This window comes from Panulirus ornatus, chromosome 2 (assembly GCF_036320965.1).
Source record: "Panulirus ornatus isolate Po-2019 chromosome 2, ASM3632096v1, whole genome shotgun sequence".
Classification (NCBI taxonomy): domain Eukaryota; kingdom Metazoa; phylum Arthropoda; class Malacostraca; order Decapoda; family Palinuridae; genus Panulirus; species Panulirus ornatus.
The window spans coordinates 54,394,206-54,408,492 of NC_092225.1; the positions used below are offsets into that span (position 1 = coordinate 54,394,206).

Here is a 14,287-nt window from a genome sequence, read left to right on the forward strand (position 1 = left end):
TACAGTACTTACTTCATCCATATGAGGTCTGCCAGTGTCCATCTCTGGTTTAGCACTCACAATTCTGTAGAAGCATGGTTCTTTGTACCTCTGAAAACGACTCCTAATAACCATTCTCCCTTCCCCAAAGTTCTTAAGATGGCCCACAATCTCCCATAACCTGAAAAAATACATATTTGATAAACTCTCCCTTTGCAAAGTTTTATGAAATATGACACACAAGAATTATGAATCCAATTTCATTTAAATTAAATGGTACTCTTCTAAAATAAGATCTCTAGTATAAGTTACCTGGGACTGAGTAGTGTCTGGACTTTGCTTCCCCCCCCCTTTTTTTTTTCACAGATACCGCTGCTTCTAGTGGGTTTTCCAGTCATAAACATTATTTTTGATTTTGATAAACCACAGGACCCCATTCATGGGACTGAGCTTCAAGACTACAGTCCAAGCTGAAACTGGGAAATAATGGTCTTCTTTGGAGCATTGAGTTTCATGATGAGACTTAACTCCTTTCTGTCTACTACTGATGATACAACTTCACTGAGGATGACTTTTCAATCATGAAATACCCACATGGTATAACACCTAAAAGTTAATGGTACTACCTTGCTGAAGCTATTTCCCGTATTAGCAAGGTAGCATCAAGAAAAGAGGACTGAGCTGCAGAGGGAAGATCCTCACTTGGCCCCCTTCTCTGTTCTTTCTCTTGTAAAAGTAAAATCTGGAGGGGAGGATTTCCAGCCCTCCACTCCCATCCCTTTCAGTGAAATGTTTTAGATAACCGGGAGTGGACATAGCAGCAAACTGAACCATGGAAGTGGAAGTTAATCAGAGGATGAGGGAGGGGGTGAAGGTTCTGGAAGCAATGAAAAATGTGTGAAAAGAAAAAATGTTACCTGAGAGGGCAAAGTTGTGCATTTTTTAAGCAACAGTGCCCCAACAATATCATGTGGACATGAGGCAAAGGCTATGGATAATCTTAAGATAATATTGGAAAATCTCTCATAATGCTTCCCCAAGCCAATGATTATCAATGATGATCAAAATGTAATCATATATAAAATTAATTACAAACCATAATACCCCCAGCAACATTAAACCCCAGAATCGTATTCACTGAGAAAAATAATACTTAAAATGAAGTTTTCAATCAAACTTAATGTCAGAAAAATTGAAAAAATTGCAGGTATTTTTCTAGGACAAAAAATGTTTTTCTGAAGTTCAAATATAACATAATGAAATGCTTCTATACTTGAAATAATCTTGGAAAATATCTCATAATACTTCCCTAAGCCTACAGATACTCACATTAAACACAAAGCAAATGATCAATAAAATTCAATCATTTAAAGACTCAATTACATGACTTAATGATCCTGTAAACAACATTTCAAACCCAGATTCATATTCAGCATGAAAAATAGTCCTTCCATTGAGTTTTCAAGCAAATCTATCGAAATCAGAAAAATAGCAAAAATTGCAGGTAATAGTTCTCTGTATCTTTAAGCCCAATAAAAACTTTTGTTTTAAGTGATTTATAACATAAATGCTTTTACACTTAAAATAACACTATAAAATATCTCATAATACTTCCCTGAGCCAACTCACTTAATCCAAGTTGAATGATGATTAAAATGTAATAATTTTTTGATTTAATCACAGGCCAAACAATATTTCAATACCAGTATTGCATTCACCATGGAAAATAGTACTTTCCTCAGGTTTTGAAGCAAATCGAATGACCTCAGAAAAATAGCAAAATTTGCAGGGTATTTTTACCCCAAAAACTATTTGTTTTAGAATTGAAATATAACTTAACAAAATGCTTCCATACTTGAAATAATCATGGAAATATTCTCAAACTCCTCTGAACTGACAAATACTCACTAAATATGAGGCAAAAGATTATCAAAATATAATAATTCAAACACTTAATAACAGGACTTTATGACCAAGGAAACAGTATTTCAAATCCAGATTTGTATGCAGCAGGAAAAATAGTCCTAATACTGAGCCTTTCATGCAAATCTACTAACCTTAGATAAATAACGAAAACTGCAGGTATTGCAGGGTATTCTCTAGTGCAAAAAAATTTTTTGTTTTAAACTTGAAATATAACTTAATTACAACAGCAAATATTCCAGGTATTTTACAGGGTAATTTTTCAGCCCAAAAAACTTGAAATAATCATGGAAAGTAACTGATAATACTTCCCTGATCTGACAGACACTCGCTAAATGCAAAGTGAATGGTAATTAAAATGTAATAATCTATAGACTCATTACAGGACTTAATGACCTCTTCCCACCAACAATATTTCAAACCTAGATTAGTGTTTGGCAAGAAAAGAGTTCTTATACTGAGGTTTTAAAGTAAATCTATTCATTTCATAGGAGAAAAACTGCAGGTTTTGGGTTTCTTTTTAGAGCCAAACACCTTGTTGTTTTAAAGTGTGAAGACTCAACAATGCATTCATCCACATCCTTCAATTTTGCTACTTCTTTCACTTGATCTGCATCTCATCTTTACACATCTTCCTCAATAAACTTGGACAGGGTATCTCAGTGGGGTAGATGAAATCTAATCCAGTTTAATACCTCCAAGACCCAGCTTCTGCCCAACTCTCTATCTGAAACTCCTCACAACTTTCGTCTCTCCTTGGAAGGTTTTGTAATTTCACTGCTTGACTCAATGAACATAATTGGTATTATTGTAACATCCATTCTTTCTTGGAAACCCCCACATTACAGAAATATCTAAGTCTACCTCTAAGAAGCTGAGTGTCCTATTTAGATGTCGAAGCTTTTTTCTTCTGAGCAGTTGTTCCATTTATACAAAAGACTGATTTGTCCTTGTATGGAGTACTGCTCTCACATCTGGGGTGGTTCTCCATCTGCATCCTTACTTGACACAGTTGAAAGCGGTCCAACTTATAATCTCTCCAGGCTAACTTCCAAACTTGAACCTCTTTCTCTACAATGCAATGCTGGTGAACTTTTTTTTCCCCTCTTCTATTAGTATTACTCTGGTTTTTGCTACTAAGAGCTGGCTGCTCGTGTGCCCCCACCACTAGCTAAACCATGCAATACTGCTGAGTAACCCTGATTGCTCTGAGGGCATTGGTATATCAAGTGTAGTCTGTTCTGATGACTGATGCTTCACCTACACCGTGAAGCTTTGGAACTCATTATCTTCTAATGTCTCTCTCAGTAACTATGATTTGGCACATTCTTAAAGACATGTTTTCCACTTCCTCCCAAATTCATAAATACTTTCCTTTGTCTATTGTGTTCCCTTTTATTATCATCTCTAGATTTCACTTAAGGCACGGCCTTGCAGTGGATTTTTGTCTGTGACTAGTCTCCAACCAAAACAAAAAAAAATCTATAAACTAAAATTGCCTTTTCGATATGGCTGAATAAAACAAAATGCCCAAAATCACTCTGCACAAATGACAATGTATTATCTAAATACTAAATCTTAACACTGCAGATCAAAATCCCTCAATAATGAAAGCTAATAAAATTGATGCGGAGCTATTCTTAACAATTACCTAAAAATCCATTATAATAATTGTAATACGATGCTAAATTGATAAATAACCCTTAAAAATTCTAAGTTATGTATTACGTGACAAGCATATAGCACTTTCTAAGAAATCCACATTAACAATCATCATACTATCACTGCTATGAGGTGCTGGCTCAAAAGGCGGTCTGCCTTCTACTAGAAAAGGATTTCCAATGCAAACCTTCTTCCATAAAAATCATGTGTCCGTCCTACTAAGACGTATGGCATGTTGATATGTAGTTTCACTTGTCTTCGGCAAGTTCCTCAGGTTACTATGGGAGTCATACACTGTCCACGAGCATACAAACTTCGAAGCAGGGCAACACACTAGAAAACAAGTACATATATGTAAATATATCTGTGATTATGTCCTTAATTAATTACACGACAATATAAACAAATATATTTTTCATATTCATATGCAGTAATAGAAAAATCATTTACCTCATCGACCTCTGTTTCTTGACATGATAAGTATATTTATAAGATGATACACCTTTCGTTTGTCGTCTGCAATGTTTACATCAGCTGTGACCTGTACGAGGAACCCCTGGAACGGTGCAGTTGGTCTCTTCGTACGAGACTATGCTACAGTATTTGTACTCTTTTGTACACCTAATTTTGTGTGGACTTGACCTGTAGTAGACGCTTATTCTCAATTTCTCAATATACTACAATTCAGAGCAGAATTATGTGCTACAATTGAAGCTTTGGTTAATGAAAGAAATACAATAGCAGCAAACAAGAGGAATGCATTTGGTCCGGAATCGAGTCAATTAAGTAAAAGGCCTTACATAGGATGCGTTACATTTATACAATGCTGCCGACCACTACGTTTTTGTCGTATTTATTACTATTTTGAGATTAATACGGCAGTATGATTTTTCTTAGTGATTCTTTTTTTTTTTTAAATTCTGGTCGTATGTTATTGTACGCATATATGTATGTAATGTATGGGAAGTATGTCCATATATGTATGCCCTGTTCACTATATAGTGTACCCATCGCGCATGCAAGTACTTATTCAGCGTACAAAATAAGTCGGACATCGGTCAATTTCCGACTTTCGCGGAAATGACCGCACATAAAGGCACAAAATTATCATGTATATAGAAGTGCATAAGAAATTACTAGTTCCCTTCCATCTATTGCTATTCTTCAAAGTAGAAAAAGTTAATTTACTAATTTTCTGGCAATGACAGATGAGTAACACGGGAAACTTTGCTAGAAAAATCAAATCCTCAACGCTAAAGTTACTGAAGCAGATAGAGGAGCTTGAACTTGAATTTTCTTACCAGGTAGATCGTTTTGAAGGTGTATTTCTTGTCCAAAGATCTGATAAGTTGTGGGTGGCCATTTCAAAACAGAGAAAAGTCTTCTTTTAAGGAAAAGTATGTACATCTTCCCAGAATCATGTTTGCTTTCCAGTCAGTTGCTCACAGCAATGCAAAAATGAGAGAATTTTCCGTCTGGTAAGTAAAAATTCCAGTGAATTTCGCCTGAGTCTTGGCACGCAAACATTATCAGATTTTCTAACACAGAAAGTGTATAGCTAGGCTGAAAAGAAGTGCAGCCTGAAGTTTGGGTTTGCATTTCTTTACTCAAAATTCTTTATTTTTGCCATTTGTGTTCTTTTTATTTTTTTTTGGAAAAGGTTGGGAGCTCTGTTTATACGATATGACTGGTATGTCATGCTGCGTAAATAGAACAGGTATGCTAATGAGCTCATCCATTTACAAAGAATAAGAACGACGTGATGTCTATCTTACTAAGAAATCGGCTATAGATTTGAACTTGCACTTTTCAGCGCTCCTGATATATGGCCCTTACAAAAAAGAAAGAAATACATAATATGCAATTATATTCTCCCAAATCTAACCAGTTCATTAGCTCAACGAGAGAATTTCTTTGGTGTAAAATGATTTTATATTTCATGGGATCACCTAAGATCCGCCCCATCGCTTCCCTTGGGAGCAACATATTAAAGCCAATCCATTCTTGATAGTTTCCATGATGGAAGAAAAAAAAAATGAGACTACCTACGAAATAACTTATTTTGCCAAATAACCTAGCATCCCAAACACATATATAGTGATTAGCTCCTTACAAAAAAAAATATTTGCATCTGTAATTCTGTCAGGCGGCTTCTGCATTATCTTGATGTTCGGCATTTTGGTCTACGTGAAGAAGACTCCACCTCACAAGGTTCATTCTTTATCCTAAGCGAACTATGACTTCGAATGGTACTAATTTGTGAGTCTCGGCCTGTAAGTTACCTTAGAGAATAATTTCAAACTTTCCTTTCATCTTGGGAGCAATGTCTTGTTTGGTTCAGCGCATCCCTACGTAGACCGCTCCATTCCAACTAACAATATATTAGCACATCAATCTTACTTCTATCACCATAGTCTTCAAAGTCCTCCTCAATTTTCACTTTTTATTCTTATTTCCTTCCTTTAGAAAACAAATACTGTTTACACAGTGCAACGTCAACTGGTGGTCTTACCTTTGTGTATCACATTTAGTCCTTCTCTCTCAAGCGCTTAGTGAATCTTTGGTTTCGGCTCTCAACATCTCTATATCATTTGATGAGATGTGCCGCAAGTCGTTCGCAACTGGACTTCCTTCTTTTGGTTATCGCGCTTCTCCGACGCGTGGTTTTCATTCCAGTTGTTCCACTGCAGTAGTCGTTCACAACGCGGGATCTCCCCCTTTCCCTAACCTTAGGGCTTTGTCGTATTGCTTAGCCTTGTTCTTCTCTTCATTAGCGATCTTTCTTCGTCCTACATCTCTATTCATTCCTACACCGATGATTCAACTTTACAGTTCAACCCATTCTCTCTCCCCCTCCTCATTCCGATACTCCTATTGTTCTCGATTCAAAACTAAGGAATGATGTGGAACGGCTGGTTAAATTCAATGGTGACAGACTGCACTTTCAATCCGTATCCCTTTCTACATCGCACTCATTTCCTATCATTCAATTTCAATACATTTCATTCCATCCCAGCAATAACATAAAAATGTTGAGCATAGCCACACCATTCACTTTACCCCCCAAAACCCACATAATGAACATCGTAAAGTCAGTTCCCTAAAATCTGGGGGGATTTGCAGTGGTGCAGAAATGGTCTTTCATGTGAGCATCAATTCAATATCTATAGGACCCTCCATCTACACCATATCTGGGATGGTCCTTCTACATCTCTTGGCAAATAAAGAATAAAATTACTTGCACCTATCAACAATCCGATTATTCATGTATCTATAATCGTCTCTTTCCGTCTGTCATGGCTGCTTCCCTCTGTTCTACAGGTATTATTTCATTCACTGCTCTATGAGCTGTCTACGTGTGCCCTAAGCCACACGAAATAGACCTACGGCACTCGCCTGGCTGCTGCTTCCCATAGCTTGTGTGTATGTGGACCAGCAACAGAAAGATTGAGCGCCAGGAAACCATCTTTCCGCATACATCGCTTGTTTTTATCCTCCTCCTATAACCAACCTTTCCACCTTAAAGAGCTGGGTCTATAAACTCCGGAGGAGCTCAAACTTACCTTTCATGCAACCTCTCCTCCTACATCTATTACCGCACTTCTCATCCGAGATGGGTACAACAGTTGATTTTTGCCTGTGCCAAGTCAGTTTACATATATATACATGTTGTTCGCTGATGATACAGCGCTGGTGGCTGATTCATGTGAGAAACTGCAGAAGCTGGTGACTGAGTTTGGTAAAGTGTGTGAAAGAAGAAAGTTAAGAGTAAATGTGAATAAGAGCAAGGTTATTAGGTACAGTAGGGTTGAGGGTCAATTCAATTGGGAGGTGAGTTTTAATGGAGAAAAACTGGAGGAAGTGAAGTGTTTTAGATATCTGGGAGTGGATCTGGCAGCGGATGGAACCATGGAAGCGGAAGTGGATCATAGGGTGGGGGAGGGGGCGAAAATTCTGGGAGCCTTGAAGAATGTGTGGAAGTCGAGAACATTATCTCGGAAAGCAAAAATGGGTATGTTTGAAGGAATAGTGGTTCCAACAATGTTGTATGGTTGCGAGGCGTGGACTATGGATAGAGTTGTGCGCAGGAGGATGGATGTGCTGGAAATGAGATGTTTGAGGACAATGTGTGGTGTGAGATGGTTTGATCGAGTAAGTAACGTAAGGGTAAGAGAGATGTGTGGAAATAAAAAGAGCGTGGTTGAGAGAGCAGAAGAGGGTGTTTTGAAATGGTTTGGTCACATGGAGAGAATGAGTGAGGAAAGATTGACCAAGAGGATATATGTGTCGGAGGTGGAGGGAACGAGGAGAAGAGGGAGACCAAATTGGAGGTGGAAAGATGGAGTGAAAAAGATTTTGTGTGATCGGGGCCTGAACATGCAGGAGGGTGAAAGGAGGGCAAAGAATAGAGTGAATTGGAGCGATGTGGTATACCGGGGTTGACGTGCTGTCAGTGGATTGAATCAAGGCATGTGTATGGGGTTGGGTTGGGCCATTTCTTTCGTCTGTTTCCTTGCGCTACCTCGCAAACGCAGGAGACAGCGACAAAGCAAAAAAAAAAAAAAAAAAAAAAAAAAAAATGTATATATATATATATATATATATATATATATATAATTTTTTTTTTTTTTTTTTATACTTTGTCGCTGTTTATATATATATATAAACTTGCTTCCTGCACCAGGAGACATTTCTGTATGAAACGCCCGCAGCGCTCAGAAAGCACACCACATCCACTCGGTGGGACCATGGGTCATAAAGTGTAGTGATGTGAGTGTGTACCTATGTGAGCGAAAGGTGCATCTGAACAGCAACTAAAAAACCTCGGCAGTGCTGGGACTTGTTACAAGTATTATACTACTTCACTGTAAACCTCGGCACTGCCGGGACTTGTTACAAGTGTTATACTAGTTCACTGTAAACCTCGGCAGTGTCGGGACTTGTTATAAGCGCTATACTAGTTCACTGTAAACCTTGGCCCCTTTGTTGTTAGGTATGTCAAGGAAAACGTCAGCCTCATAGGTCAAATGACAAGCGTCAAGCCTAGGAAGAGAGGCCCACGACCGTTGTTCCCCTCTACACCAAAGCCTTGACAAAGTGTACTTACGGCGTCTGGCCAGGCACTGAGGTGAGCAAGTACATGACAAAGGCGCTTCTTCGTCACCGGGTCTACCGAGGGTGAGGTACACATGTATGAAAAACGTTTGGAAGGTTAGTAACGGTTCGTATCCTGGTTCCTGGAGATCACTGTTGTTGTTGCCCTGTGGTAATTTGGTGAAAGAAATGAACTGTGTTTACAACTGGGGAATCATTTACTCTGTTCTAGTTGCTCTGTTGTGTTCAGAATGTTTTTATTGGTGTGGGGGGGGGGGGCTCCTGTATCTTTAAAAGTGTGAGGATATCTCTACTTAGAGGCAAAGCTTGTGCTTTGTCTTGCACGTTCTTTACGATACTGAAGTGTGTACTGTTGAGAAAATGAAAGAAAGGATGCTCTAAGGTAGGGTAGACTATTGCTTTTCTTCTTGTAGCCTATCTAACACCTCTGCTCTTCTCATAAGTTGTCATCTTTCATACCAAACCCGTCTTTTCTGTTCACATATGAGTTGTTTAGGTCTTTTGAACTCTGCTAAGGATCTCTGTCAATGACATTTGCCTTTGTCTGCTCGCTAATATATCTGCAGATATCTCCACTGTAGGGGCGATAGAAACCTAACTTCAGCTGATCTGCGAACATCATTACTCTGGTGTTACCAGACCGTCCTATCACCCACTTGTTGGTTAACTACCTTGTTTGTTACGGTAACCACATACCTGTTGGTTACGTTAACCATCCACTTGTTATTCACATTACCCACCCACTTGTATAACGTCTTGCCAGTGGACAACTAAAAACAAACGTTGCCGCTGGCAATACTACGTTAGCTGCGGAGTCAAACTTCGTTAAACAACTCCCTTTTCGAGTGTGACTTCAAGCTTGGATGAAGCAAGAGTTGGGGGGGGGGGGGGTAATGTTAGTCTCGGTCCCTCCCTGACTGATATAACCATTAAACACTGGTGGGTAACTAACGCTTCCTGGAAACACGTGCATATATTAATATCTAAAACTACCACTAAGAGCTAGGTCAATACTCCCGAAACAAATTCACGATTTATCTGTTGCAGTGTCATTTATCAGCCTCTCTTCACAAAGGGGTATATTTACACATCACATTGGGTCTCTCGGAATGAGGAGTTACATTAAATCTCCTGTGCTTGGAATATTCCTTCACACTGAAGTCTAGCTGTTTCTACAACCCAAATCAAGGGGGTTTAATCATCAGGTCAGGAGTTTCTTTAAGTAAGTACTTTTATCACCTGTGACCAGACTGAGTCAATCAATTGCTCCTCCCTTGGCTTATCTATACCTAGGGCTGAACACTGTTATCGGGGCCACATTCCTCGACAACTGATCAACTACAATGTTCTGTTTTCCAGCTATGTTCTCTGCAGTTGAACTGAAATCCTGTATAGTTCATGACCATCTAGCAAACCTTCCTGTAGGTCTTCGATTTCGGAATAGCCCTACTACGGGTTGGTGATCAGTAAACACGTGAACTGGGAAGCGGTAGATAAGATCCTAAAAATGCTTCTTGCTCTGCAACCGTGTAATTTTTCTCTGCTTCCTTCAGCGTTCTGCTGCCGTAAGCTATGGGATGTAGTCGTCCCGCTATTCTCTCCATGAGGGCAGCTCCCACCCCTTTTGAACTCGCTTCAGTAACTAAAGAGAATGGTTGCTGAAAATCAGGAAATATTAAGAAACGTGCAGAAGTGACCGCTTGCTTTAATGCGTCCACTGCTTATCGCTACGCTTTCCGCCAATGGAAAGTAAACATTCTTCCTTTGCAATTCTGTTGGAGGTGAGGCGATAGTACTAAATAGCTTCACAAAACTCCTGCATTCCTGGGTGTGGGAAATTGTGCCTCAGCTATAACCTTTATCATTATCTAGGGAAACTCCTCTCTCATTTACTACATGTTCTAAATATTTCATTCTGGTGCTAGAAAATCTACATTTTGACGATTTCATCTTTAAATTCGCCAAATGTAACTTATTCAAAGCTTCCTCTAAGTTTCACATCCTTACTAATAATCATGTCATCAAGGTAGACCATAAGAGTCTAGCCAATCAAGTTTCTAAAAGTCATTGTCATGTCTTGGTAAGGGTATGGGCAATAACCTTGGTCCAAAAGGCATCCTTGTCAACTCCCAGTGACCTGTAAGGTGCTGAATGCAGCCATTGGTTTACTGGCATCAGTCACTGGTGTCTGCTCAAAATCGTGTAACAAATCTATTTCTTTTTTTATTATTATACTTTGTCGCTGTCTCCCGCGTTTGCGAGGTAGCGCAAGGAAACAGACGAAATCTACGGTGGAAAATACTTTATTATCCCCTAATTGTTGAGGAAGTTCATATAGCACAGGTAAAGGAAATCTATCTAGGATAGTAACCTAATTTAACTGCCTATAGTCTATCAAAGCCCTCCAAGTCCCATCCTTCTTTGGTACTACGATAAGTGAGGTGTTCCAAGGAAAGCCACAAGGCTGAATTACGCCCTGTTGTAACGTCTCATTCACAAATTCATCTGCTGTCTGTCTGAGGGAGTCTATAGGCGGGAAAATAGATTGGGCATGCACCAGATTGTAGGGGTATAGGGTTATTCCTAAATGCTCCTCTTCTAAAGCCACTGTATTCCTGTAACCATTCACTAAGTCTACTAGTGTAGAGGTAAGTTAACTGCATTCAAGTCATCTTTAGTTTATAGAAGGCTGGGACTGTTCTCTCTGACCGGTGCTTGGAATATGGAAAAGTCGACAAGGTACGTTCCGCTTGTCAAAGAGAAGGTCCTATTGCAGTCTACTGGCCAAGTAACAGGACAGAGAGGAGTCCCATCACTCGTCACATGGAGCGTCGGGTCTACTAAGATTCCCTTTAATCCGACTGAGTCCGGTTCTAAAACGCAGCACAATGGATCTGAAGCGTGCGGCGCAGCTCCTCTTATCTCCACTTTCGTATGACTATGAGAACTTTATATTACGTCATATGAATCTCCTTCAGCGTCTCCAGATGATGAAAATCTATCTCGGGCCCCCTAGACACACTGAAATCAGTAGGGCAACTTTGCTCATGCGATGTGCTAGAGTACAAATGACCTTGATGTGCGTTATCCCGCTGGTTGCTGAGGGGGGAACTCAAGAAAAGTTTATAGGGCAAATAAGTTCTTGATAATGTACCACATTGGTTAACTTTGATGCCTTACATCCCTGAACTACTACTACCCACTCACGTGGCTTGCATTCCACCTTATATTCACGCGTGGCAGCGACACCCGTCAGCACATCTCTAAATCTAACCTAGTGAACAAGGCGGCATTGCAGTCTTGCAGTTCTAACATGAGTTGTAATACTGATGATAAATTTCCTCATATCTTTAATGGCTGTCCGGACACGCTAGTTACACCATAAGTTCCTACGTCACATTCTTGTACCGATTTCTCTGGCAGTCTTTTAAAACAATCTATAAAATCAAATCGGTTTCTGCTCTAGTGTCCACACAAACCTTACTCTTATCCCATTAAGTTATACTATAATCAATGGCCCTGTAGTCCCATTAACAAGTAAACTATGACACTCGTCATTTACACCCTGATCTAAAACTGTACGAGATTTAACTAGATTTTTTTTTTTCGAACTAAAAGAACTTAACTGTTTGTTGTCAGTTGGTCGTGAAATTTAGTTACTAGGTCGGTTGAACGTTCTGGCTGGCTGCAAACTTCCCACGAATTCAGCTGGGCTGACGCTGTCTCACGTACCTTGGTAAATTTCCGTGAATTCGAGCGTGCTTGGAGCTGTCTGCAGTCTCTTGTGTTGTGAGTTGTCTTGAGGTTTGGACAAGCAGATCTGTAATGTCCTGTCCGTGCCTTTTTCGTTGTTGTTGATGGTGTTGCTAGGTCAGAGTCAAGGCATACTGTTTTTGGTCACTGGAACAAGGCGATTATTTACAGCAAATGAGAGACTGAGTTCACTTCTAACAGCAGTTAACCTTATCTCACTTTCTTTAACTCTCGTATCCTGTCTGCTGTAACCACGTTAACACCTGGCGTATCAGAGTACATACACTCACTGCATTATTAACACGTCCTATATTCTTCACGTGTCTCTCTTCGTTCCTGCTACATGTTTTACCACAACCAATTTGACATTTTTTTCCCGTCACATTTGCAAACTTTACAAAGGAGATGTAGCTGTCCATTACGACCATAGGTTAAGCACAGTTTACATTTGAGGATCATTTTCCCATTTTTCTATATTCTTCTGAGCATAGGCTTGACGACTGCGCTGAGCAGGAGGGGAAGTCTATGAAGTGGTCAGGTAAAAAAGTCTATGAAGTGGTCAGTTCTTTCACTTCTTGGATACGTGGACACTCAAGGTCAACTGAGGTGGTCTAGTGGTTGGGCAAGGGTGAGTATATGGGGGACACGTACCGAACACACTGTGGACAAAGCTCGGACGGGACGTCATATTTTTTTGTGGACAAAGCTCGGATGGGGACGTCATATCTTTTTTCTTGTAACAGGTTGGTTAGAACAGATGTAGAAGAGATGGGACAGGGGAAGGAATACTTTGAAATACAGGAGAAGATTGATGTGTGTACAGGAGGATGACGGTATAAGGTGTTTGATGTTTGTGAGGGATTATGTAAACCCCGGCAGACTGAGGATGTGTGTTTTATCATTGTACCTTTGGTGATATGGAGGAGTTTCACTAAGCTCATCTAATACACTGTTCACGGTGTGTGTGCACTGATGGAGACTGGAGCCTCCCTGAGTGCTTTGAGGCTTGGAGGGAACCAAGGGCGCACCATGTCTGTACTGTGGTCCAGATCTCGGGTTTGACTGTGGTTTGTATCATCGTTGTCTTCAGGATTCTGCCATACTCTGTGGGCTGCTTCTCTCGGGTATGAACCAACTGGTTTAATCTTTCGTCGTTCTTGCTGTTCTACTGTGATTTCAAGAGTAGGAACATTTTTAATTTGTGACGAATCGTAAGTCCTTATTTTGTATCCTCTGTAACTTCAACATGCGTGATTTGGAGGCGAGGTACGTTGGTGTGGGTGGGTAAGTTGGGACATAGTATTATTACCATGGCTTTGATCCTGCAGCCCTTCTTTCGCGCTATCATATTACCTTCTCTGGTTAGTTATGTCGTTGGGTTTTATTCTTCTGGTGCCACTAAACTGCTTCATGTTTACTGTTATTTTCTAGTCCCTTTCGGTGTTGCTCGACTCTGGTCGCTTCTGACAACTGAATATATGAATACAACTGAATTCAAGCAGCAACACACCACTGGGTCCTAACGAGGCTCTCTGTGATAGTGGAAGAGAACAGAAATTTACAGACTGCGGCGTCGGGCAACCGGGTCAAGTATGGAAGTTAGCCTGGGAGAGTTGATGATGTGTCGGACTGCTTCTTTCGAGTTAACTCAGTCAAATCAAGAAGCAGAGCGAGAGCCACCCCAGACGTGAGAGCAGTCCTCCATGCAAGGAAGGATCAATCTTTTGTACAATCGGAACAACTATTCTGTAGAAAAGAAATTCTGACAATTTGGTATGTTTAGGGATTCCCAGTTTCTTGGAGGCAGATTTGGCAATTACCGTAACTTTAACACCAAATATGCTGAGTGAGACAA

At 40.0% G+C, this 14,287-nt stretch overlaps 1 protein-coding gene across 5 annotated transcripts in view; it reads right to left on the reverse strand.

The window, feature by feature from the left end:
• The window catches only part of mRpS34 (mitochondrial ribosomal protein S34), a 293,839-nt gene that overhangs the window by 26,446 nt on the left and 253,106 nt on the right, over positions 1–14,287 (reverse strand). For 2 of the 5 annotated variants that reach the window (XM_071676018.1, XM_071676040.1), the window contains exons 3-4: positions 3,752–3,897; positions 13–160 (exon numbers count right to left, since the gene is read on the reverse strand). In XM_071676018.1, coding sequence (XP_071532119.1) covers positions 13–160; positions 3,752–3,798 — 195 coding nt within the window. In that variant the 5' untranslated portion in view covers positions 3,799–3,897. Of the gene's footprint in view, positions 1–12; positions 161–3,751; positions 3,898–4,014; positions 4,161–14,287 lie in introns of those variants that run through there. The other 3 variants (XM_071676062.1, XM_071676051.1, XM_071676029.1) reach the window with 2 other exon arrangements.